Source organism: Propithecus coquereli, unplaced genomic scaffold (assembly GCF_000956105.1).
Source record: "Propithecus coquereli isolate 6110/MARCELLA unplaced genomic scaffold, Pcoq_1.0 Scaffold305, whole genome shotgun sequence".
Taxonomy (NCBI): domain Eukaryota; kingdom Metazoa; phylum Chordata; class Mammalia; order Primates; family Indriidae; genus Propithecus; species Propithecus coquereli.
This window is the reverse complement of record NW_012148675.1, coordinates 619,185-646,944: the sequence shown is the minus strand read 5'-3', so window position 1 is coordinate 646,944 and position 27,760 is coordinate 619,185. Positions and strand designations below refer to the sequence as shown.

Genomic DNA, 27,760 nt, shown 5'->3' with positions numbered 1-27,760 from the left:
GAAAGTCCAAGTCTTAATGAGGCAGCTTTGAAGAAGCTGGCTCACAAGGTTATGATCAAGTTGGTTGGTTCCTCATTCCTAAGAAAACCAATAATAGGAAGAAGGAGCTGTGATAAAGAAAACTGAATGGCCCAATACCCACTCCTGTCTATTCCATCTGGAATGCTGAGAAGTATATGTTTCACTTCCTTTGGAAAGCACATTAACTTTGTGAAGCTCAAGTTGGCACCAGTCCTGTTTACTTTCCAGTTTTGGAGAAATCAGGAATAGCTATAGGACAGTCAAAGGGAAGTATTTCCAGATGGAAGTTCATTTGGATAAAAAAGTAATGACTTGAGCTTTCTATCAAATGCCAGGATTAAACAAAATGTTGAATAATTTTTGAAGCTTAGATGAATTTTGTTTAGTATTATTTTCTCCAAATATCCACAACTTCTGATTTCCTCTAAAACATCAGTATCAAGGGATAATTTATTCTCTTACTGCTGTAGATTCTAACATAGTAGGGGCTCGCTGAAAACAATAAGAAATCCTTTCTCAGTAGCTATAGCTGTACCCTCTTTTGAGCATAAACACATATTAAGTGTCCACCGTATGCCAGACACCATGCCAGATACGTTGCATATTCACAGAAAGACTTTTAGAATGGACTCTGCCTTCTAGAAGCTAAGATATCTACATTAGAAAGGAGAAAAAATTGATGCTTAATGAGCGTTCTAGCTGATGTGTGATATAGGCCTTAAGCAGTGAGTGGGAAGGTTATGTCATTCATTCATTCATGGGTGCTGTTCTATGCTGGGGAGACTTCTCAGTGGAATCTCTCCTCTCAGGTAAGTTTACATGGGGGAGAAGACGAATATTGTCTAATTGGAATCCACAGATATAATCGCAGCTCATGATTGGCTGATAGGCCGCTAAAGGTGGAAAGGCAGGGGAAAGCCTTTCTGGCCTGGCCAAGGGGTGTATTCATTTTCCCCAGGAAAGGGGAGGTGATGGGAGTTGGTAAGCAGGAGGGGCAAAACACACAGTGAGTGTGAAGATCAGTCTGGCCTATTTTGGATTGGAGGGGTTGGGGAAAGTAGAGAGTAGGGTAGACCCAGCAGGAAGGCTGGGTTGGGGGCTGCTGGCGAAGGTCAGGCCTGAAGTCAGAGGGTGGCAATGGGAAGCAAAAGGAAGAGGTGGGTATTAGAAACAAGGGAACAGAGTTATGCCAAGAGTCAGAACTGGAAGTGAAAACTAAGCTGCATAGGCTTCCTCCTCAGGCCCCACATTCACTGCCATCTTAGGCCTCATGGCTGTCAGGAAGTGAAGGAAGAGGTTAGCAGATGTCTCATACGTTATCTTCTAGTCAATATCAGCGGCGGTGTTGGAATCAACCTGGGTTTAAGAGAAGTCAGTCCCCTTTCTGAATACCTCAAATTCTGGCCCGGATGATGGCTTCACAAGACCAGAGGTTTTCAGGCTTTGTTAAGCAGAGGAAGTCTTAGGTAGCAGCCCCATAGCGGCCTGTTTCATCCCTACCAAACCACAGTGCTTCAGGAAACAGTTGGTCCCTTGACTGTATGTGCGAATAGAGAGTAAGTGGGGACTTCACTATGTATTTCAGGTGACTACAGTGGAGGTTCTATGTTCTGGATACACAGAAGTGAGTAGAACAGATGAAGTCTCCATTCTCATGACTCCAGTGAGGATGCAGACTTGAACTGAGAGGCACACTCATATGTATGTGGTTGCAAATTGTAATAAATATAACAAGAAAAGGTTGAGGGGTGATGGTAGAGCATAGAAGTAGGCCTTCTTTGCACTGGGGGCAGACTGCCTTTAGAACAGCTTCTGTGGGGAAGTAACTTATCAAATGAGACCTGATGGTTGTGTAGAAGGCTGGGGGAAGGCATTCCAAGTGAAAGAGGGGAAGGGCTTGCCCCTCGAGGACCTGAAATAAGGCCAGTGTTGGTGGTGCTGAGTGCATGATGGGGGGCGGGTGTTCTCACCTTCGCCACTGCTATCATGAGACCAAGCCACCATCATCTCCCTTTACCTCGACCAGCCCAGTAGCCTCCTAGCTGGTCTTGCAGCTTCCACCTTATCCTGACTCCCCCCTTCCCTCCTCCCCAACTCCAGCCAGTCTTGGTAGGCTTGCTCACTGTGCTTTAGGCACCATGCTGGCCTCCCTCTCACTTGAGCTCTTGCTCTCACACTGGTCTCAGAGCTTTTTTACTTGCCCTTTCTCTGCCTGGGATCATCTTCACTGAAGTGTTTACTTCTTCATTTCACCCAGGTCTTGGTTCAGATATTTCCCTTTTCTGCAGAGGTACCTTGTCTTGCAAAATAGTGTTCTTTAACCTGCTTTAGTTTTCTCTCTAGAACTTTGCACTGCATGACATTATGTTGTATACTTGCTTTTTGCCATTCTTTTCCACCAGAATAAAAGCTTTAGGATGTCAAGGTCTTTGCTATGTCCACTGATAGATCCCCAGCACCTGGATGGTACCTGACACATAATAGATGCTTATTAAATATTCATGAATGAACAAATGAATCACCATTCATGCTGGAGAAGTAGAGTCAGAGCATTTGGGGCCTGTGAGACTTGAAGGATTTTGCACTTTATCCTAAGGGCAGGGAGAAGCTATTAAAGGGTTTTAAACATGGAAGTAACAAGACGAACTTAATTTTGGAGGTAGAGTTCCAAAGACTGTTTGGCTCGGAAGTGGAAGGAGAAGGAGAAGGAGTTGCCAGGGATAACCTTAGGCTCTTGTAAAGAGCAATGGGACAAGTGGAGGTGGCATTTGCAGAGAGATGCAAATGGGGAGGGGGATTTGAGTATCAAGGGCTCAGTGTTGCTTGTGTTAGATGTGATGCCTGGAAGACAAGATGTCCAGGTGGGTGCGGCACATAGGGTTGGATGTGCAGGAGTGAAATGCCACTAGGGGGCAACTGTGCATTTCCCTAGTGGCGGTTGGGGGCTGTTGCTCATCCATGTTAGGGCTGAAAAACTTAACAGAGTTGTTGTTTGCTCTATTGAAAGCCTGTTGCCTCAGAGCTTTTAAGCATTCATAGGCAGCCATCTTTCTTTCTGCAGGGTGGGGCAGGAGAGCCTTGTTTTTTTACTTACTGATTTCTTGTTAATTGACTGGCTGCTCCTGCTCCCTAAATACTGGCTGGATGACCTTGGACAAGTGAAGCTTTAAGAGGTCCAGTTTCCTCTTCTGTAAAAGAACCATAGTAATTATTATCCTCTAAGATTTTGGTGAAAATTAGATGAGACAATGCAAGTAAAGTATTAGGCAGGGAGCATAGCCGATACCTGTTATTTTACTTTTTATGGATAGCTACAAGTCTTCATCCTCCCCCAATCTCACAGAGAATTCACCGGTTCCAGGCGCTCCTGCTCCCAGGAAATCTTACCCTGATGATGCCTGATTTATGTATGTCCCTTGAATGGTTGCATCTCTCTTTTCAGGATATCAACCAGAAACTCCAGGAGGACAACCAGGAACTGAGGGACCTCTGCTGTTTCCTGGATGATGACCGGCAGAAAGGCAAGAGGGTGTCCCGGGAGTGGCAGAGACTGGGCCGCTACACGGCCGGGGTGATGCACAAGGAAGTGGCCTTATACCTGCAGAAGCTGAAGGAGCTGGAGGTGAAGCAGGAGGAGGTGGTGAAGGAGAACATGGAGCTCAAGGAGCTGTGTGTGCTGCTGGATGAGGAGAAGGGCACGGGCTGTGCGGGCAGCCGCTGCTCCATCGACAGCCAGGCCAGCCTGTGCCAGCTTGCTGCCTCCACCGCGCCCTATGTGCGGGATGTGGGTGACGGCAGCAGCACCTCCAGCACCGGCAGCACGGACAGCCCCGACCACCACAAGCACCACGTGAGCAGTGGCAGCCCCGAGCACCTGCAGAAGCCCCGGAGCGAGGGCAGCCCCGAGCACTCCAAGCACAGGAGCGCCAGCCCTGAGCATCTCCAGAAACCCAGGGCCTCTGGGACCCCAGATCACTCAAAAGCACTCAAAGGACCCAGTCCAGAGCACCACAAACCCTTGTGCAAGGGCAGCCCTGAACAGCAAAGGCACCCGCACCCAGGGAGCAGCCCAGAAACACTGCCCAAGCACGTGCTCAGCGGGAGCCCTGAACACTTCCAGAAGCACCGGTCAGGGGGCAGCCCTGAACACGCCAGGCACAGTGGAGGCAGCCCAGAGCATCTTCAGAAACATGCCCTGGGTGGGAGCCTGGAGCATCTCCCGAGAGCCAGGGGAACCAGCCCGGAGCACCTCAAACAGCATTATGGAGGTAGCCCTGATCACAAACACGGAGGAGGCGGCAGCGGCGGCGGAGGAGGAGGAGGAGGAGGAGGAGGTGGCGGAGGAGGTGGCGGTGGAGGAGGCGGAGGCAGCGGCGGAGGCAGCAGGGAGGGTACCCTTAGACGGCAGGCGCAAGAGGACGCGTCACCCCATCACCGGAATGTCTACAGTGGCATAAACGGTGGGTCAGTACGTGCTGGGGAGCTGCTTTGGTTAGGTCAACTCAGTAGAGGGTTATGAGTGATGAAGAGCTATCCGGCCATATAAGAAAGTGCAGGTGCTGGCTCGGGGGGTGGGTTGGGGAAAGAAGCAAACATTTGACTTAGAATCATGATGCGTGTTTCTTTCCCTGGACCTGTTTTTATTTTAAGTAGCTACCAGCCAACTAATCCTGAAAACGTTGAGAGTGAAGGGTTACAGAAGAGAGAGAAACAATAATGCCTTAGGACCCTGAGTTGTCAGGGTGAAATCTGTGGATACTGGAGCTAAAAAATAGAACCATTCTAAGATTCTTTCAGCTTGAACTTGAGCATGTTCCTATTGGTGTGGTGTTTCCTAGTAGGGCTCACTTGTGGAATGGTGACTAAGAGGTTTTGAATCCAGTTAATAGCTTAGGAGCAGGAAGAGATGAGTATTTATTATGAAAAACAATGACATTGAAAAAGAAATATGGTGTCCCTAAACAGGCTGGATGCCTTGAAGATTTTTTCCATTGTATTGGGGGCCTGAATCTGTGACTTTTCTTTGCATTTATTAATAAATGCATCAACTGATTCCCTTCTCTACTCAGTCAAAACCCACCAACCCTCTCCTGAAACTCCCTTAAGCGTATTCTGAACAGTATGCTCTTTTACATCACAAGAGTCATTGTTCCTGGTCATTTAAATGTACCTCTTGAAAATGTACAGAGGTATTTCGACACTCCTTTGGTTTCCAAAGCATAACATTTGCATTTGCTGAAGTGGCTCTAAACCTGAGCTTTTAAACCTTTTGGAAGAGGCTTAATTTTCTGTATCTTGGTTCTGAAACCACTTTGAACTTAAGAGAGAAAGAAATTTCTTAAGAAAAAAAAACAAAAACAAAACCCAAACCCCCACAATCCTTTTATGCTACTCATGGTTGAGTTGGAGCTAAAATGATTGATTTTATAGACCGAGGGTTTTTTTCCATTCAAATGTCTGAGGTTTTTCACTTTATTTGAAATGTGTTCTGGAGTCTGTGTGCAGCCAGCTCCTAGTAGTAGAGAAGGCTGCCAATTTTAGCAGTGACATGAAGGGGTATATTTTCAATATTGTATTTGGGGATTTACCTGTTGGATTTCATTTCATCTTAATTCCTTTCTCATAGTGCTGAAAATTGACTCCTGAAGCTTGGCTTCTAATTCTTCCTATGTTCTTTTAAGCACAAATGGAAATAGAAAGGGTGGGGAAGATGGGAAGCTGGCTGCTGCTTTCTCAGTTTGTGTTGGGAGGTGGGTGCAGGGAGGAGCCAATACACCTGTTGTGTTGAGGCCTCCTGGCTGGTGCCTTTCCCAAGTCGATCGAATCTTCGCTCTTTTCATGGGCAATAGAGATGCTGCCGTGATTGCTGTAGGCAGCCTTGGCTACCCAGTTCTCTACAAGAGATGAAAGTCATTTGAAAACAAAATTTGGTTGTGTTACTATCATGAGATGGGTCATTGGCCATGAAGCTTGACTTTGGTGGGGAGTAATAGTTTAATGGGAAGGTAAAGATAATGACTGTTTCATTTCTTGATTACTTTTTTAATGAGCTTGAGAAGTAAATGTGTTCACTATTATAAGGAAACTTTGTTTCTTAAACCAAAAAGAAAATACTTAGGGGCAAGTGGTTCATTCACTCACAAAACAATTCTTTACAAAAGAGCTTCTGTACATAAAGAACTCCTATAGTTTAATCAATGTATGATTTAACTTACAAGAAAAGTGTTGCGGTGCAACTTTTAAACAATACTTTGCATAAAGTAAGGTATATCTCTAAGTAAAGATGGCTATTATATCATGGCATATTGCCTAAAAATTTAAACAATTTAGTTCAAAATTTGATGTAACATAAATTATCATAAAATGATACTGTAGTTGAATTCTTGTGTCTACTTCGAGTTTTCTCGTTCTTTAGTGACAGATCTGCTGACAGTTGATATCCTCACCAGAGTGTATTTGTGGTACATTTGTGTTGCATTTTTATTTCAGTAATTAATTGGAAAACGAAGTGGCACAAAGAAATGTTTATGGATCATCACCTATAAACATGGGCATTGGTAGCTTGTATTTATCCTGCCATTACAAATTAATTTTTGATATGGATGGAAAGACATGCTTTTTCGTATTTTTAAATCCCCACGCAATTTGTTTGAATCATTGGTGTATGAAGAGATAGGAACCAGTTGTGAGGCTAATCCCAAATTGCAGATTTGCTGAGTCATTTCCAGAGTCATTCTGTTTGGGGTTGGTGTGAAATATGAGTGTTGTGGATGAGCACTTGGATATTTTTGCATGAACAGGAAGCAGTGAAAGCACTTGGGAAGTGTATGTGCATATGGCCGACTGAAACAGAGATGAGGTATATCCCGGTAAGGTATTGTACTACCTGTAAGAATATGCATTCCCTCCAAAAACACACACATGTGCACACTGAGGGAACCATCACTGAAAAAGATTGCTGTTTAAGTTGACCGTGCCTTGGGCGTCTTTAAATCTTCTTATGCTTTCAGCTACAAATTCAGTGGATAAAATAGTTGAACTTGATGTCCAAGAGCTTCCTTTGGTTAAAACGGTTGGTTTAACCTCCAACTGGAATGAAAATATGAATTTTAGGTATTTTTTTCTCTCTCAAATATTTCTAAGCCTGTATAACCATTCCTTAATAGCTGATCAGAAAGCAACAGAAGCAGAAACAAACATAAGAAAAATCCTCCAAACTTAACAAAACCCTCATGAATGTATTTACTTCTTTAGAAGTTATTATTCAACTATTTCTTTTCAGTTTGAAGACAATTCCATTTTCAAATAGAAAGTAAATTCAACACTTACCACATCTAGACATTGAGGCATTTGCCCATTCATTCAAGTTGCTCGCTGTATTCCAGATTTGTAGATTAAGTAATTGAATCGTCACTGCTAGCTATAAATGTTCATGAGAGCCTCAGTTATTGAGAATGGGGGTTTCACTTTCCTGATTCCATTGAAATCCAAGTTTGGGTGGAACTTTCTTAAGTGAAAGTGTTTCCTTCCACAGTGACACTGAGGAGTTTTGCTTTCAGATACTAGCTGGCAGATCTTTGCTTTCAAATAGGTAACTGTTTTAGCCCAGGTCATGGATGTCTTGGATGATTCAAGTTCTTCAATAGCTCTGTTTTTTGTTGACCTTCCAGACAGAGATGATTCTGATGATCAGAGACCCTTACAAGTACTTCACCTGTTGGACATTATGAATCCAGATGAAAAAGTAGTAAAAATAGTTAGATTTCAATTCTAGAAGCATGTATTGGTGGTTACCAACAAATGAGAAGGTTATACAAATAGAAGAAACATTACTCTTCATTTTATTGTTTATCCTCTTCCTTCCTTAAAAAACAGGGTTGTTTCATTATCCTGGTTGGTCTGATTCCCTTTGCCTTTTTTGAGCAAGTTCCAGTGAACAATAGCTTTGTGCCCTCGTTCAACGTCACCCTGGCCAATGAGAACACACATGAGGGAATCATTCACTTTTGTTAAAAAAAGGTCTGTTTAGAATTACTTTGGCCTTGCTGGATGGGGTGTCAGGGCTGTAAGTCTTCATCCTGAAATCTTCTTACTGGTTCTTTTCTTCTTTTGTGAGCATGTCTCTAGAGATGGAAAGAGCAGGCTGTTTCTCCCAACAACTCTTCTTCCAGTTCAGGGGTTCTTAATAGTGGCGCTATTGACATTTTGGACCAGATAATTCTTTGTTGTAAGGTGCTGCCTTATGTGTTTTAGGAGGTTTAACAGCATCCCTGGGCTCTACCCACAGACACCTTCTTAATTGTAACAAAAATGTCTCCAAACTCTGCCAAATGTTCCCAGGTGGGGTGTAGGCAAAATTGCTCCTGGTTCAAAACAACTGCTTTAGAACAGTGGTTTTTCATCTGGCTGCAGATTAAAATCACTGTGGTAGCTTTGAAAAAATAGCAGTGCCTGAGCCCAGCATTTAGAGATGCAAATTGAGTTCATCTGGCACTTTGCAAAAAGAGATCCTCAGCTGATTCTAATAAGGAGACCAGGTGGAAACCACTGCCCTTAAATGAGTGACTGTTACGTAAGATGGGTTGATGTGAGTGATGGTTTCAAACACCCCAGTTTCCTGGGAAGAAGGAAGGTAACTTCTCTTTCTTTGTTGAACTCTGGGACTGACCCTAGCTGATACTGTAAAACTTCACTACCTCTCAACTCTAGACCAAGGTTATCTAATAACACATTACTTTGGGATATGGGTTGAAAATTTTCATTTCTGGTGGCTCGTATTGTTAGGTTAATTTGGGGAAAACGCTGACATATGTGTAGGTTCATGACTGCTTTACTCTTTAAAGCCTTCACATCCAGACAGAAAAAGAAGCATCTATTTATGGTGGATATCGGTGGCACACGTAGATCATACACTGCCTGCAGTGCTAATGAGTATTTCCCACAGGAGAATACTGCATTTCACGTCTCCCATTTTATAGCTTTTACCCTGAGTTTTAAGACTGCTCCTTATTCTCTGTTGAGGTTATTAACGAGTAAACAAGAAACGCTGGTAACACAAAGTGGCCCTGTCGACGAGGGGCAAGATAACCTGTGTGTGGAAGAACCCAACAAGATTTCTCTGAAGTTAGATTGTGTGTGAATTAGGTAGCATGCACTTTAGCATGAATAATTGCTCTCATAAATCTTTTATTTTGCTTAGAAAAAGTCAGAACATCACTTAAAGATGATTTTGGACGATAGAAATTGAATACCTTTTGGAAGAAAAGTTTCAACAGTTACAGTTATAGAATACCAGAACTGATTTTAATTGAGGTCCTCTGAGCATAGAAATATTGTGTGAACTGACACATGGGTAGTTAAAGTAATAGATAATGGTTTTTGTTCTTCAGGCTTCAATACAATAATTTGGTAACATTTGATAGGACATCAACTTAAGAAATTCTGAAAAGTAGAATTGATTTATTGGACCATACTTGGATGTGCAAAGCATATTGCATTTATCATAAGAATACATTTTGAGTTAATGACATAGCTTAATATTGGAAATGTGGTTTATTTTAAGAAAATTGCAAAATATCTTAGAGGTGAAACATTGAAAAACCTAGATGGCTTAGAAAGGCATTTACTAGTACGATGTAATATACTTTAAATTTAGGGGGTCATTTTCGTCTTTTCCCTAAAGATTGCCTATCAATGTTGTGTATATACAGTTATATACATTTTAGTAACTTTACTATTGCATCTGAATAATGCCACACATTATGTTGGTTCTGTTTGGTCAAACAAATCTGGCATTCAGTCACGTAAGTTTGCTGCCATGAAATAAACCAAGGATTTCTTTCAACTGGTTAGTATCCTATCCTTTACACCCAGTTAGAATCAATTAAATGTTTATATGTTCTGGCTCATCGCAACTTTTCAGAAGACAAAATAGAAAAATTGTGATCATTGAATTAGTGATGCATTTATCATTTCATTTTAACTGAAATAGTTTAGAACAAAGCATGTGGAAGTGAAAAGCTATGGTGAGTTATTCCGCCTCATTAGGTAACAGCTTTTTACAAGTGTCAAATGAATGCCGATACATGAATATGTATTCATAGATACATGAATAGGTGAATACAATACAAGACTACATACATTTACTAATGATAGACTCTTCTGGAGGCATGGGTGTTAGGGATCTTAGTCAAGAAATAAGGGCACCATACGTAACCTAATCATCTGTACCCCCATAACATGCTGAAATAAAAAATAAAAAAGAAATAAGAGCGTGGTTGGAAATAAAAGTGTGAAGTCAAACTTTGCTAAAGCTTTAAGAAAATAATTATAATATTTTACTTGTGTAGCTCTGTTGGGCCAGTGTATGAGTAATGAAGAGTAAGTTTTCCAGACTGAAATTTATGACCTTAGACTCTAAAACTCAAATTTTGGTCACTTACTTCTGATGGTTGGAGATAAAACTGTGGGTCCCTACATTAAATGGCCCTGGATGGGTATTCTTCTTCTTTTTAATGTCTCATTTTTTAAAAAATATTTCCATTCACTTCTAGTTGATACTAGAAGTATCATGCTGTCGTTGACACCCCTTGCTGCCCTCAGGCCTGACTTTAACTCATTTTCTTGTTGTTTCTAAATTCTGTTTTGCTGTATCTCATGGCTGGTCATAGCTTAGTAAAGTGAATAATCACACTGCTTAGAACTTTGTTTAAGCATAAATAACCTTGAAGTGCCCTTTATGAGTAAAGTACATGAGCTTTAATGCATAATCCATTTGTCATCTATCTATAAGTGTTTTGGCTTGTCAAGTTTCATTTTTGCTTATTTTCTGGGTCTCGACTGCATTTCAGATAATTGAGAGGGTGCATTTCTTTAATATTATAGGACTCAAATATTTGCTTCGTGGATACTTTGGCATAACCAAGTTGCCCTTAATAATACTTTAATGCATAATATTTATGGCCAGCATTGTGCATATTTGAAAAAATATTTATTTTGAACTTGATTGTGGGTCACATTAAGAATAGTTTCATGTTCTGAAATGAGCTGATTTTCAAGAGAGCTAGGAAATTTAAGATTCAGTATCAAGAGTAGACCATGGGACACTTGAGAATACAGACATGAAATCTCGACTCTAATTTATAAGACTCTCTAGGCAAAAGACTGAGGTTCAAGTTACCGCTGCTCCTGACATAAATTGCTTTCTCTTTAGAGTGCCATTCAAGTGTTTCCAATAGAAAGAACCGCTGCTCTTTCTGAGACAGAGGGTGCTTAGGCAGCAGAGAGGCAGAAGAGGTATTTAGAAAAGGGAAAATGGCACAGGAGTGGCGGGTTACATTATCATCCTTACAAAGGTAATACTGGTCTGTCCTCCCTAAGATAAAAGGCAATAATTGGGTTATTCACACATGGTGTTCATTTACCGTTTTCACATAACAGAGAGTATGTGTATTACGGAGCTTTTGTACTCAAGTCATTATGGAAGAGTACCGGGGGAGTCCTGGGACTTGGTCGTGGTCCTTGATTGAAACTAGGCACCTATTCAATTACCAGATAAATGAAACTTTAGAAATATTTGCTTGTTTTAGTTTTTTTTTTTCTTTTTAAATTCTTCAGCACCTTTGTTATTTAGGCCTTCTGTAGGTTTTCTGTGAGACAGGACATGTTAAAGAAAAGTTGGATTTGGGAATTGCTCAAAAACTGTATTTCAGTTATTTGGTCACTCTCCCCTTCACACATACGCACATGTGTGCACACCCATACAAAGCATTTAATGGTGTATGTATATTTAAGAATGTTAAATGCGTTAGATTTAAAGATATTGAATGACTTTTTCCCATACCTCCTTCACTTTCATTTTTAGCCATGTGAAGGAAAGTGAATCCTTATATTTTTAAATCTGGCAAACAAAAGATTTGTAACACCATTTTTGCTTGCTGATATGATTGAGCGACAGAATGTTTTGGTTAACTTTTGAAGACTAAACATTTGAAGGTAGTCTCTGATGCTTTCTGAGTGAGTGGACTTTTCTAGTCACGTATATTACATTGTTGCATTAAACTCAGAATTTTGACTTCTGGTCTTGATAATAAAAGAAACTGAAAGGTCTCATGTTTCTCTCAATTATTGAGGCCTTTTCTGGCTTTTAGGGAAATCTCTGATTTGGGTTGTGTGTAGTTACAATTTCCATAATTGCTAGTTGCTTAAAAATGTTAAGAAGCATGAATTGCTTTTGGAAGAACGGTGTGTTTTCTTATCAGTAGGAAAGAAAAAACCCAATTGGTGGTGAATATGTATATGCACATATACACACATATACTTGTATATATTAATATGTTTTATTCATTTAATTGAGAATAGATGTCTATTTTAGTGCTAAAAGAGTAGAAAGAAATTAGGACAATATAGTTGTATTTAGTTCAGAATGTTACAGAATTGTAGAACTTAAAGCCGTGAAGTGCTCTTCATTACAGCCGTAAAGTACTCAACCCTTCCATATTCTGAATGAGAAAATTGACTTCCAACAAAGGTTAGTGAACTGCCCAGGGCCAGTCAGTAGAGGAATAGAAAGAATCAAGCTGACTCCCAGGGCACCAAATCAGTTTCATAAAGAAGACATTTATTCTTCTGGATATAGAGGGCACTTGAGGTAGGGATAATGTTAATGATAAAGACTCTGAAAGGAACAAGGAACCATTCTTTCTCTGTTCCTGTTGGAAACCTCAGAAAACTATAATAGAGACATACAATGATGAGAGTGTGAGATGAGGTGAGTATCTCTAGACTCCAGTTTAGGGAAGTACCAAAGAAGACCTGGTGCTCTGGTAGGTGAGCTCATATCTATTGCCTGGGAGCCTCTGATTTAGCCACCTGGGACACACAATTCACAGAGGCGTGGACAGCTGCTAAACTGCATACTTAATGGAAACAGTGTTCCTATTCCTAGTCTGGGAATCCAACCACCTCGATATCCTTTTTCTTCCCACGTGGATTCTCCCCACCCCCTGGCCATATTCCTTCTAGATAAATGTTCTTGAGGAGATGTACTGACCTTGGTCTGGTCCTTAGGCACTCACTTGTACTCACAGTCAAAATGCTGTACATCTGGGGAAGTGTTGGTTTCTGGACTGCAAGAAACAGAAGGGAAAGAGACCAGGAGCAAAGGCATGGGCCAGATGGCAACACCAACTGCTCTCAAGGAGTTGTGTTTTTTAATAACTCAGCTTACTGCAAACACAACTAATTAAGCCAGTTATTCTGATTTATGCTGCTATAGGCAGAAGTAAAGTACACTTACATTCCACTTTTGATGGCATTTAAAAGGTCAGAATATCTGAGTTGCAGATTTTTGTTCATAGCAGCCTGGTCTGTGGAACCACTCTTGAGAATTCAAATTAACCAAGCTCATTAATTCAGCATGTCTTCTCTTTCCCGAGATAGCAAGTGCCAATTCACCCATCCACCCAAACAGAATAATACAACCCTGAAAGGCGAGTCATTAGTCACATCTGCGGATGATGGATTACATGCGATTTAAGAGGAAAGTGAGGTAAGAGTCAGTTTACAGTAAGGAAAAGAGAATAAAAATAGCAGACAAGGCAATTGAGAGACATCAGTTTGTGAGGGGGCCGTGGTGAAGAATTTAAAAGGCTCTGTCTGCACGTTGTTAATGGTCTTATGTTGATTGACAGGGCAGGCCTCTTCATTGTTACAAAAGCCAACCAGAATTGCCTTGGTTTATGGAATCGTGGGGGAAACCGGCTGAATTTAGCTGCTTATTTTACATATGAGGACACTTACAAAGAGAGTACATTTATAATTATGATCAATTTGAGGTCTAGGAATAAACATTATCCAGGTGGTTTGCCATGAATAGCTCCCCCGGTATAGTGACTTCCATGAACGACGGTTTGGAACCAAGCTTTTCAAAATCTGGGGAAGAACAGGCTTGAAAATTGCTTATTTTTGTAGTATTTCTTTAGCACTTAAATGGAGATGAAGTCTTCAGTCATTCCTACCCTAAAACCATGTACCATGTGATTTCTCATCCTTACTTTCTTTGGCTTTTTTCCTGTTGCAGTCTCAGCTACTTTTGGGTTTATTGGCCAAGCACCTAAATCTGTCTTTGATGGAAACATTTTTACCAGAGTCCATACAGCCAGGTATACAATAGTTACTCATTTAAAAAAGACAATTAGGCTGGTACTATTATACCTGTTCACAAAGCTTATTATGTTATTTTACATGATGAATGTCTCTGTGAAATTTTACCTGCATGTTAAGGTAACGTGTAGATACTCTTGTTGGCATATGGCATCCTAGATTTATTTATAGCTTTAAAGCAATGAAAAACAATTTTCAAATAAGTTTGATTTTAATTGTGAATAAAAATGACATTTATTTAAAATGTGTTTTAAAACACTTTAAAATAATTGATTTAAATTCTAATAGAGTAAAAAAATAAATAGCGTGATGCACTAACTGCCTAAAGGGCACGATGACACACTTTCCCAGCTGGAAATTTAGATGCTGAACTGGCTTTGCCACTTTCTTGCCGTGTGACCTTTAGTACACCATCAGCCTCTGTGGGCAGAATAATTTATCCATCAAGTAAGGGGTTTGGAATAGAGATTTTCTAAGTCAGTAATCCCAGAATTTGGATTTTACAAGTAGATAGAACCTGAGAATAAACCTGGAATTGTGAACTTTTTACTTTGTTAGGTGTGGACGGTACAATAAATAAAAATCTACCAACTACTAGTCTATGAACACCATCATTTCGTAAAAGAAGATCCTTAGAACATTTAAAAACAGAAAATGTATACATTTACTAAAGGGCAGTTTTTCTCTCCCAAGAAACAGATGATCACATTGTACTGACACATATCTATTAAATGTTTTTGGAATAATAACAACACATAGCCAAGTATTCAGATTTAACAATGCAACACAAAGTGTGTTTCTAGTGTTGAACATATTTTGAGACTTTACTTTTATCCCAGTCATCACAGAAAATCTGATTTCACACAGGTTTGTATGTTGATAAACATGGAAGCCACAATATTAATTCAGTTTCTCTTAGGCAGAGCCTGGGCAAGGAAGCCAAGAACCACTTCCAGCTTTTTGCCCTTCCTCTCGCCAGGACAGGAGAAAAGGAGATTAATTATCCTGGAGGTCTAATCAGCTTGGACTGGTGGCTCCTCTCCCTGCCTTCTATCTTACCCAACTTCCAGAGGTTGTGCAGCTGGGCCTGGGCTCCTGACACGGAGCAATGAGGGTATTTTTCTAGAGGAGTTCTGTGCATAGGTGGAAAGTTCACCGTGCATGACATGACCTGTTAAGAACCATTGCTCTAAATTTTCTCTGTACTCCCGTGCATGGTAGGGAACCTATCAGGGTTACAGCAATTTATCTGGCAATATCAGAATAGAACCCATCCCCCTTGAAGCACAATAGTGATGAGTTTGAACACCTCTTGGCGAATAGGGAGCTATTAGGATTTGTACAGTTCTAAAATCTGTTGATGGTAGGTTTCTTTTGCTTGGGCAGGCCTTAGATGGCAGACTACAAATGGACCAACCATGTGTGAAACATGTGCATCCGGTGTCTAATCTCTTATGTATTTTCCCACATTGCTTAGTGGGATAGTGCTCTGGAACATCGGAGTGGAATTTCACTTTCTACTCTACTCCAGAGTGGATTTTCTCAAGTCTCTTTACTCTCTGGGCACCAGATGGGACAGTATGGCTTATTGAACAAAGTTTAGAAGAGAGTAAGCTAATGGCAAGGCAGTGACACCAGGCTCTTTGTGTGCTTTTTAGTTCCAGGGTAACTTTAACTGAAGGGAAGGGCAAAATCTATAGCAATTTCATTATAAATCATTGCCTTTACTAATCAGGCAGCCATGCATTCTGAAGAACGTCAGGGATAATAGAGATTTATTACAACAAATTAAAGGCTAATCAGAGTATGTACTGAGGTAAACAACATAGTAAAATAAACATAAATGGCACTACGGGGAAGCATGGGCTGATAAGACTCATGGATGTGGGTGGTAGTGGGGAACCAATTCTGCTCATATTTCACTTGCTTTGTATCAATTTCTGCACTGTTTGATACTCATTTGTTCAACATGGGTACAGCATGGTGATACTGTGTGAAGTGGAGCAGAAAAGTGAGCCACAGGCCCTTCATGCCAGGAGTTCATGGTCTGACACGTCCATGGGAGGAAGTAAGGAATGATGAAGGTGTGCAGTTAAGAAGCAAATGGGCAGAATGAGCAATTGGCACTATGGGCCTGGGAGATGGCTCACAGGTTGCCGTGTCTGGGCTGTCTTCTCAAGGGAGGTGTGTTATGAGCTTGGTTGCTGAGGAGTGGCTGGATTTAGATAGGCCGGCAGGAGGGGTGGGGGTGTTTGGGAGAAAAGGCATAGAAGTGGAAATGAGCAAATTGTGTTAAAGGAACAGTGAGGAGATGAGCAGTTCTGTGCTAAGATCTTTGTTAGGTTCTGGGAGATAATTTTGGAAAGTGGATTGGGGCCAGATTACACAGGGTGTGAAGTGCTATCCAAGGGTGTTTCCTAATAGCAACATTAGTTTCTTGTACAGGGAGCAATGTAAAATGTTCTTCATTCTTTAGACTGTGTAATTAAACTAAGTGGAACAGGAAAGCTGGTTCCTTAGCATTTAAAAAAAAATCTCTTGTTGAGATTTTATTACTCAGTTTAATTCTAATAGTTTCTTTTTTTATTTCTTAAGTGTCTTAGTTGGTTTTGTGTTGCTATAACCACAGACGAATTTATAATGAGTAGGAATTTATTTTGCTCACAGTTCTGAAGGCCAGGAAGTCCAAGAGCATGGCATTGACGTCTGGCAAGGGCCTTTGTGCTGATCATCCATCTTCCATGATGGAAGGTGGAAGGGCAACAGGGCGTGAGAGAGCAAGCAGGAGGTGGCCAAACTTGCTTTTACAACAAGACTGCTTTCTTGATAACTACCCAGAGATGATAACATTAATCCACTGCCCTTATGACCTAATCACCTCTTACTAGGCCTCACCTCCTAACTCTGTTGCTTTGGGGATTAAGTTTCCAACTTTGGGGAACACATTCAAACCCATAGCAAACTCATAGTTCCTGAACTAAGAGGTTTTACAATGATTAGTGCTTGAGGGCTATATGTACCCAGATTTATGCCATGATTTAATCCTTTTTCTTTTATTTTTCTAGCAAAGATTATGCTGAGTTACTGTTCTTTAGTGGAGGAGTTTTGCAATGAGGGAATCATCAGTTAAGAAAATCCATCTTCTGACTAATGTCTTCTGAATCAATAATAAAGATGTTGTAAGATTTTGGGGGGAAAATATGGCCTAGTTGCCTGGAAGGCAGAAATATTCTGCTAAGTGAAAATCAATAAACTAATTCTGTTAAAACAGTAAAGGTAGAAAAATGATCTTGGAACCTGTTGACCCTTTGGTTGGTCTAGTGTGGTAAAATTAAATTAGCTTTTGTATTTCATTCATTTTGATGTTTTTCCACTTTAGTATTTTGACCTCATGTTAGCTTGTTGTGTTCTATGTTAAGTCTCAGATGACTTTTAAACTGTGCTCCATTGAGCCTCAGAGGGTCTGTGGAACCTCAGGGGCTGGTGGGGATTTGTAGGGAGGAGGAGGCAGGCTCTGCCACCTCATTCATTCCCACTGCAGATACCCTTCAGCTGGAGCAACTCTACATTTAGCTGGTTTGTCTGCTCCCACTTCTGCTTAAGCTCTTATTTGAACATAGTAATCTTTATAAAGTTTGAAAACCTCTAGTCTAACCCAGTGACACCAAAAGAAGCAAAGATTTTGGCAAACCAGCCAGATTTCTGGACCCACCAGCCAGATTTCTGGACCAGTAAGTGAAAGTTTCCAGACAACACCATTTCTTGATTCTCCTCATCACTAAGTGTGTGTACCTGATCTCAGCTGTGATGATAGGCATGTTGTAAAAATATACAATCAAGTGAATTTATAGACATGCGGCTTTTATTGTTCAGAGATAGACATATAAACTGGTGATCTTTGAAAGCGTTCACCTTCCAGCTTCTCCTCCTGAGCATCTACCATCTGTTCTTTATTTTGTGATGCCTTCTGAGGCGAGAGAGGAAATAAAATCAAAATTCTTTACAAGAAACCAAGCTTTTGCTAATCTCTACCTATAGCTGCTGAGGTGCTGATAATATTGAATGGTCTTTAAAGGAAGTAATAAACTTTTCTTAAGAAACATAACTTTAGGTTATGTAGCCTTTTTCTGTTTGAACACTTAGCCTTTTTGTGTTTGAACCCCCTCTCTTCCTTTATTCCCTCTGGAACTATTTGGGCAGAATTTATGTTCTAATGGCTTCGTTAGATAAATGGGACCTTTATTGTAACATCAGTGGGTTGCCATCCAAAAAGGCTGAGTTTGAATTTTAGGGAATAAGGTTTTTTTTTTTTTTCTTTACTTTTCTATTTTGGTGTTAGCTTTTTATAGTATTCAGTATACTAAATTTTCTTAGCCCAGAAAAAACTAAGCTAAATTTTTTCTTCATTTTGTCTGTAAAATGAAGTTATGTTCTAGCACAGTCTGCCCCTACTACCTCATACGCACACATCTGAACATATGCATCAACCAATACTGACTGTGGTAAGTCTCTGAAGATGTTCTACTGCAGCAGAGTGTTTTGAAGTAGTATATGTTACAACACGGGATCCTTTATTCCCTGTAGTGACAGCTTCTAGAATCCCGTATTAATGTAAATCAAGAAGTACCTGGTTTGGTGAACAGAGTCTTGGGAGAATTTATTGGGTACATGACGAACCACTTGCCACGGGGCAAGCAATGTCCTGGGCCCAGCTTAACTCAGAGAGAGAAGCTTTTACAGTGATTTTATAGACTTCCAAATGGTAATTATTTTCAAGCTTCCCCTTGCTCTTCCTTCAGGTTCTCCTAGCGCATGTGATAAAGGGAAGATGGGCAAAGGGAACTATTAGAAGAGCTGGAAGCCTTGTCTCTTTGTCTCAGGATGTCTCATCCTGTCTGCTTGTAAATTCTTGGCACTTCTTGGTCTTTAGCATCCACTTGTAAATACTAAAGAAAACAGAATTCCTTGGTACCACATTTTGAACCTTGAACACCTTCCATTTGTAATCCAAATAATGGGAAACAGGCATTCTTCACCTTTCTCAAGGATATCTTTGTGCACATAGGCCTGCGGTCTGGTCTAACTCAGGCAGCCAGAAAGGAAGGAAAGGAATCTTGTGGTCATTCTGCCAAAGTCCGGCCATTCTAAGCCAACCTGATCTGAAGGCCTGGTGGCAGATTTGACTTTGCTGTCTGAGTACATATCTCAGTCTTCTTTAATATTCAATCTTGATGTGATAATTTATATCATTGCTCACTAGTACAGATGGCTGTGGTACAGTGATTTCACAGAAAGTAAATAGAATGCTAATTTGTTGAATGCAACCTATTTGAAAGTAAACATTCTTGCTGAGTCTCATGTGACTTCTTTTCTGTGCTCCTTATAAAGAAAATGAAAACAAACAGACAAATAAAACCCTAGTTAGTTACAAGAAGATTAATTTAGGCCTGGATGATATTTGGGAAAAATAACAGAGATGCAAATAGAAGTCTGTTCTTTTTTTTCTTTTTCTTTCAGCACTAAATATTGACTTGTATACAAACCTCCCTACTGAGTAGTATACATGAGAAAAGCCTTGTTTGCTTAATATTTTTATTTTGGGCAAAGCTTTTAATCTATAGTGGACTATAATGACCTAGCTGCTATAGGAACTTGGGAGAATTTGTCATTTCTGTTTTAATTAGTTTAAGACCTACCTACATGGACCTAAACTAGGTCATGATTTTGTCCTTGCAGAGATGCCAAAATACAAAGTAAGGGAAGACCAGATCAATCATTTGTTGAAATGGTTATTTATTTATTCATTTATGTATACATTTATCTTTTATTGAGCTATTGTTATGTACTAGGAGCCCTGTGCTCACCTCTTATTCCACAGGTGAATTTCTGCTTTTTAGGTCATGGATTCAGGCATAACACTGGAGCTTATATTTGTGACTTCCAAACTTACTGGCCCTTGACTTCTGTTGTCATAATCATAGTTTGGAGGTGTTAGATTATGGACTTTAAAATCCATGGAGATCTAGAACTTGAGCAAAGCCTGGAATGTTTTGGGGGAATATCCTAGTCCTCACTAGGGCTGACTCTTGCCTAACATTGTCTAAGGAAAAGTGACAACAAAAGCAGGTGTGGTGCAGAATGGCAAGGCAAGGTGGTTTGAACCACAGAGTGTGTGCTCTTTGAATGTGGCTGTCAGCAAAGGCACATTTCTTTGCCTGTAAAGAATCTGTGTACTACATGAGGAGTTGCAACTAGTGTTCCAAGGGCCAAGTCCAGTCACAGTCGTGTTTTATTTGGCCCACACAGTGTTTTGACAGTTAGAAGAGTCATATACTAATGTAAGTGTCTTGTTTCTTTTGATAAACTGGAAGGTCTTCAGACACTGACCCTGCATCCCCATATGGCAGCAAGCAGTGGGAACAGAGAAGTGGCTGCCTCTTTAGTGGAGGTGTCATGGTTTTCTATTGCTATTTAACAAACCATTTCAACACTTAGTGTTGTAAAACAGCAACCCTTTCATTATGCTTGTGGATTCTGTGGGCCGGGTATTTGGACAAGGCACAATAGGGATGGTCTGTTTCTACTTCACAATGTCTGTGGCCTCTGCTGGGGAGACTTAAATTCTGAGGCCTGGAGTCATCTGGAGGCATCTTTACTAACATATCATGTGCCTGGGCTAGGATGGCTTGGAGCTCCTTGGGCCCCCCCCCAAATCTTTGTGCAGATTCCAGGATTTCCATGTAGTCTTTCTGTGTGTCTTCTGCGACATGGTGGCCTCAGAACAGTGGGGTTTCCTACATGATGGCTTAGTGATCCGAGGACAAGTGTTCTAGCAGAACAAGGCAAAAGCCACCTGCCTTTTATTACTCAGTCTCAGCAATACTGTGCCACTGTCTTGTACTTTATTGGTTGAAACAGACACAAGCCCACCAAGATGCAAGAAAAAGGGTCATAGACTACCCCTCTTGATGAGCTGAGTGTCAAAGAATGGCAGCTATATTTTAAAATCACTGAAGGGGTCAAGCAGGTTTCCATTTGCTGTAGTCTTCACCACTCCCTGTTACACTGCAGCCAGGCTCCTTTACCAGTTTCTATTATCTGACTGTCCCCAAGGGCATGTGAATTAGGGATCACTGTTCTTCCTTGGTACTTCCAATTTTAGATAAATTCTAAATTCTAGTTAGGGTTTATCTTTTGTTGGTGTTCATGAGGATAAATCTGAGTGTTCGCTTTGGGGAAAAGAGTGTTGGTCACATGGACCCACAGTGCAAACTCTCCTTAGGAAGCTGTATATGATTTTTGGCTGGAGGAGATAATCCACTGAGGTGTGAGTCATGCTTGGTTTGGTCATATCCCGTATTTGCACTTGCAGAAGTGTGTTCTCTTATTCATATATTCATTTCTTTCTTATTCTTGGGTATGTTGCGTTTCCTCCTGGATTTCCTTATTCTGGGTAATATGGGCTAAGCCATTTACTTGATTATTATTTTAAAAACATCCTGTGGGTGTTATCACTATCATTCTCAATGATGAAGTCTTATTTAGTGCTGCTGCACTTCTAAGAAAGAAATAAAGTGATCACAATTTTTTTAAATTAAGGAAATGCATCTAAAACTGGTATTATTAATATACTCTTCATTTTCACCAAACCCTTATCTTCCAGTGAAGGTATCACAATTTCACCAGTTGGAATACTGCATATCATCCCAGATTCTTCCTTGTCCATCATCCCAGAATGTCAGCAAATTTGGGCTATTTATTCTCCTAAATGCCCCTGTCTGTCCCCAGTGTTACCCCTTTCTCAGACCCGCATACTTTCTCACTTGGGACTTCCAGTAGCAGGCCACCCCTCTCTAATACCTTCCCATTCCAAACGGTCTCCTAAAACCTTCATCAGATCATGCTGATTTTCTGCTAATAAGCTGGCAGTGGCATCTCTGTGCCTCTAAATAAAACTCAGTGTCTTTTTGTATATGGCACAGGAGGGGCTACAACATCTGGACTCAGCTTAGCTCTTAGACCTCACGTCCAAATCGCTCCCACATCGTCCATGTTCACATCCCAAGATGCTCTGGTCATAACTGGCCGCTTGCTTCTGAGTACTTGCGACGTACACCTGGCCAGATTCCACGCTGGAAGCCTTTGCTGATATCCTGTCTTTCCTCTTCTGAGCTAAATGCTTCATCTTTGAGTTTCTGGAGCATCCCATAGCACTTATCCCAGTATAATATTATAGTTTATTTACTGTCTGTCTTCCCAATTCTAATTCAGATTTCTTGAGGTCAGAAACCATCTTTTGTCTCCATGTATCAGTGCCTCACATGAGTAGGACTCGTAAGTGTTTATGAAATGTCTGACTGACTGAAGCCCGGCGGTGATTCCGATCCAGAATTACTGTTGCTGAACAGCAGTGTTCAGGGAATACTTATAACGGGAGAGAGGACCCTTCGGGTTCGTATTTGACAGGGAGAATGTATCACTTTCTGTGCTCTCCATGAAAGAGAAAACATAAATATATATTAGGAGAATGATGAAATATCTTTATTTTAAATCTGTGTATCTTAATGGTGTATTTGTGTATATCGCCAGAGTGAAGAGTCTTAAATACAATCCTCACTGGTGAATGCCAAGAACAACTTTCTTTTGTGTACCTGCAATTGTGACACACTTCTTAGTGCTTTCAGTGAGCAGCCAGAATTGTCACACAGATTCTTCCAGAAGCAGCCTGGTATAGTGGGAGGCACACGAGCTTTGGAGCCATGCACACTGTGCACAGATTCTGGCTCTAGATTCTTCCTAAGCATGTCACTGGGAAATCTTACTTCACATCTCAAAGCCTCACCTTGTTTAGAAAATGTAGGTAGCAATTGATAGTGGAAGTTTATAAATGTTAGGTCCCTTTCTTCTTCCCGAAGGAAAATAATGTGCATCTGATTTTATATTTGTTTGACAGTTGAATAGCCATCTCCTTCACCTCTTAGCTCCTTATTTTGTCATTTTAATATCGGCAACTTAGAAGCTAATAAACCTCATATGTAAGCTAATTATTGTTAACTATATTTAAAGAGGATGTAACAACACAGAATCAAGGAAATGAGAGGTGAAGAGCTCTCAGCTGACTATGGTCTTGGTTAGGGCTCTATACTGTTATATAATCTCTGATAGTTTTGAAACGGCTCACCTTGGCACTATTATTTATAAAAGAAGAAATGAGCACTTGATATTCTTTGATTGTGTCTAGAATTTCCCAATTTTAAGCTTTCCTAGTCCTGGAGGCTCTGTTGCCTTCTATTAGTGTATTAGGTCCATATTTCACATTCGTCTGTATTATTTCACACCTTATTAATACATGCTTCGAATGGCTATGGTGGCAAGGCAGTGCTGTTACAATTGGGATCCACGGTCTTGTTTTATGGAGAGTTTAGATTTGTCTGTAATTGGGAGCAGTTTCTTTGCATTACCAACAGCTGAAGATAAAATTACTTATGTTTCAAACAAAAAGAGTTGTTCTAGGAACTGCCTTTTTCTAAGAGATTGGAGGAAGGGAAGAGATAGATGACTTTTGCTTGAATCCCCAGACTCTAGGATGTAGGCCAAACAGGGATTGAACTGCCTCTTAAAATTTTTATTATTGTGCACTCTAGGAACCCCTTGAAAAGAGACTAATGCACTTTTAATGACCGGATATTAAAGAGTATTTATTTCAAGTATAAAAAGTTGCTGTTTAAGTGATTTTATTTTCTCCCTCGTCTCAACTCAGGCGTAAAAGAAGCAAAGTCTAATAACTGAAAATAGAACAGCCAAAAATAGTCCCTCTCATAAATGTGACCTGATCGTAGATGGCACAGCTTTGGTGGGGTCAATTGACTATATTGTGTGGGTCTACTTCTGAGCCCTTAGTAGTGAATTGGAATTTAAGGGAGGAAGGTGTACAGTCAGCAGCAGGATATGGCATGTGGGTAGAGGGCCAAGATGTGGCAGCAGACATGTCCAATAAAGCCGGACAGACAGGGGACCGGGCTTCGCTGATAGTAGGTGGTGATCTTGAACACTGTGCAGAGACAAGACTGTATGGATAAGCATAGCCTCCTTCTAGGGAGAAAGTTGACATTAGTATATAGAATGTTAAGACTACATACTCTGGGGCTGGACAGGGTTTGAATCCTGGCTTCTCCACTTGCTGCTTACATGCCCTTAGACAAGTTATGTAACCTCTTTGGGCCTCAATTTTCTCATGTGTAAGGAGAAGATGGTAATATTTCCTACCTCATAGAGATGTTGTGAATAATAAGACAGGCAATGTATGTAAAGCATATAGATTGATAACTGCACATGCTAAATGCTGCATAAATAAATGTCTAAGTTGAATTATTAGCATTTTCCATTGATTGCCACATTACTAGGAAACTGTAGGTGAAGATCAATGGTAACAGATATGAAAGATAATTAGGATGCTAATTATCCAGTGTGAGAATTTTGCAGTTTACATTTAGGTATATGATTCCTTGAGTTAATATTTGTGAAAAATGTAAGGTCAGTGTCCATGATAATTTTTCAGGGGGAGGGGGGCAGATGGACATCCAATTATCCCAGTACCATTTGTTGAAAGGATTGTTCTTTCTTTATTGAGTTGACTTCTTTGTTAAAGGTCAATTGACTATATTTGTGTGGGTCTATTTCTGAGCTCTCTATTCTGTTTCATTGATATGAATATCTGTTCTTTCACTAATTCCACACTGTCTTGATTACTGTAGTTTGGAGTAATTATAGAAACTGGGTTATATGAGTCTTCCAAATTTGTTCTTCAGTATTGTGTTGGCTATTCTGGATCTTTTGTCTTCTCACCTAAACTTTAGAATTAATTTGTTGATACCTATGAAAGTTTGCTGGGATTTTGGTTGGGATTCCATTGAATCTATAGATCAAGTTAGGAAGAATTGATATCTTACCAATATTGAGGCTTCCAGTCCATGAACACAGAATATTTCTCTGTTTATTTAGATCATCTTTGATTTGTTTCATCAGTTTTGTAGTTTTCCACATATAGACCTGTTTTGTTAGATTTATACCTAAGTATTTCAAATCTGTTTTTGTATGTGCTATTGTAAATAAACATTTACAATAAAGTTTTAAAAATCTGAATTTTTTAAAATTTCAAATTCCACTTGTTTATTGTTGGTATATATTGCTATATATTAACCTCGTATCCTTTGATCTTGCTTATGCTCATTTACTAGTTTCAGTTCCAGAAGGTTTTTTTTGTTGTTGTTTGCTTGTTTTTTGTCAATTCTTGGGGATTTTCTATACAGACAATCATGTCATTTGCCAGTAAAGACAGTGTTATTTCTTTCTTTGCATTTGGATACTCTTTATGTCCTTTTCTTATCTTGTTAATACTAGCTAGGACTTCTAGTGTGATGTTGAATAGGAATGGTGAGAGAGGACATTCTTGACTTGTTCTGAATCTTGGGGGGAAAGTGTACAGTTTTTCACTATTAAATACAATGTTAACTGTAGGTTTTTTGTAGATTTTTTTTCATCCAATTGAGGAAGTTCCTCTCTATTCCCAGTTTGATGAGAATTTTTATTAAGACTGGGTGTTGGATTTCATTAAACGCTTTTTCTATAGCAATTGATACTATGATTTTTCTTCTTTAGAATATATTCTCTTTGAACTTTGTCACTTTTTTTAAAAACTCAATCTCATGTTCATTAATCTTGTGCGGGTAGTTACTCTTTGTACTTTTTTTTATTGCTGTGTAGTATAGGTTGGTAAACTATGGTCAACAGGTCATGTCTAGACTTCTGCCTGTTTTTATGACTTGCAAGCTGAGAATGCTTTCCACATTTTAAAATGGTTGAAAAAGAGCTAAATAAAAACAATATTTTGTGACGGGAAAATTGTGACATTTAAATTTCATTGTCTGTAAATAAAGTGTAATTGGAGCACAGTCGTGATCATTCACCTACGTATTGTCTATCGCTACTTTTGTACAATTGCAGTGTTGAGTAGTTGCAACAGAGATCATAGACTTTCAAAGCCTAAAATATTTACTAACTGGCCCTTCACAGGAAAAGTTTGCTGACCCATGCTGTATAGTATTCCATTGTATGAATATTCCACAAAATGTGTATTCATTCTATTACTGATGGGTTGAACAGTGTTACTAGTTATTGGCAATTGTGAAAAAAGCTGCCATGAACATTTTTCTGTGTGTTTACTTGTGCATCTAGCATGCGTACCTTGAAGGGGCATTGCTAAGTCATAGCAATGTGTCTATCTTCAGCTTTACTAGATAACGCCACGTGTTTCAGAGTGTATATTTCAAGTTACATTCCCACTAACAGTGGCTGAAACTCCTTATTGCTCCATGTGCTCACCAACAATCACTATTATATAACCTATGTATTTTTGCCCCTATGATCGGTGTAATCTAGTATTTCATTTAGGTTTTAATTTGTTCCTTCCTGAACACCAATGAAGCCTATTATACATTTGAATATTTTTCTTCTTCCAAGACACCAATTATAGATGTACGTTGTCTCCCCCACCCCCAATTCTTCTTTCTGGTAATTTACTAAATCCCATCTACTTTTTTGATTGTGAGTTTAGTTATATTCATTTCATCTATTTCTCCTTCTAATGTTTTTCATTTCAGTGATATTTTCACTTTCTATTTTCCTTTGTATTTAAACTTTGCCATATTATTTATATCTAGTTTTTTGAAACTTGTTTCTCTCTCCGTTTTTTGAGCTCTTTTACCTAAAATTTCTCTGCAGTCATGCAGAACTATTTGCCTGAATTTTTCCTCTGTTTTATTGTGTTCTCTTTTTGTTATGTTCTTCCTCTTGCTCATAGGGCTAGGGGAATGTGAACTGGGACAATTTGAAGTTTCATTTTTGGCTTTTGTTTCAAAAAATCTCTGGCCAAATAGTTGAGTGTTCTTTTGTGTTTGTGTTCCCTTAGTTTTTAGCCTTTAACAGGTAATGTACACGGCAAAGCTACCAGTGTCAAAGGCTGTCTGCGTAATCTCCTGGTCTTACTGCTTTTTCTCTTGCAGTCCTCCTGAAAGATTAGGTCAGAGGTAATACAGATGAGAATGTAACAAAAGGTTTCTGTTTTAACTGTATTTCCCATGACATTCTGTGGCTTTTTCTGTGTCTTTATTGCCTGCAGATATAGTCGCTATGACCACCACCCAGCCCCTTGCCCAGACATGCACCCCTTGGTCTCCCTAGTCATTGGGTGGGCCTCTCCCTGGAGGCCTAGTCTGTCTTGAGCTTTTAAGGAAACCTGGTTTCCTTGATGTATGAGGAGGTATGAGTAGTAACATGACCTTCTATCGTGTAGGTGTGCTTCCTAGATTGCATTTTATAATTGTCACTATGTAAATCTCTTCCATCTTTAATTTTTTGGCTCATTTTGATTGGTTTTGAAGGAGGAGAATGCCTTTGCTTAACCATTTCTAACTGGAAGACATGACAAACTTTTTTGGTGCATTAAAATAACTGAATGTTTTGTTAGAAAGACAAAATAAGTAGATAATTGATTGACTTTTTACCAAGGTATGCTGAT

At 39.9% G+C, this 27,760-nt stretch overlaps 1 protein-coding gene across 1 annotated transcript in view; it reads left to right on the top strand.

Annotated features, from left to right (window-relative positions):
• The window catches only part of CCDC85A (coiled-coil domain containing 85A), a 208,561-nt gene that overhangs the window by 3,606 nt on the left and 177,195 nt on the right, over positions 1 to 27,760 (top strand). Inside the window, exons 2-3 of the mRNA XM_012649844.1 lie at positions 3,464 to 4,325; positions 4,380 to 4,481. Of these exons, the coding sequence (XP_012505298.1) occupies positions 3,464 to 4,325; positions 4,380 to 4,481 (964 nt within the window). The remainder of the gene's footprint in view (positions 1 to 3,463; positions 4,326 to 4,379; positions 4,482 to 27,760) is intronic.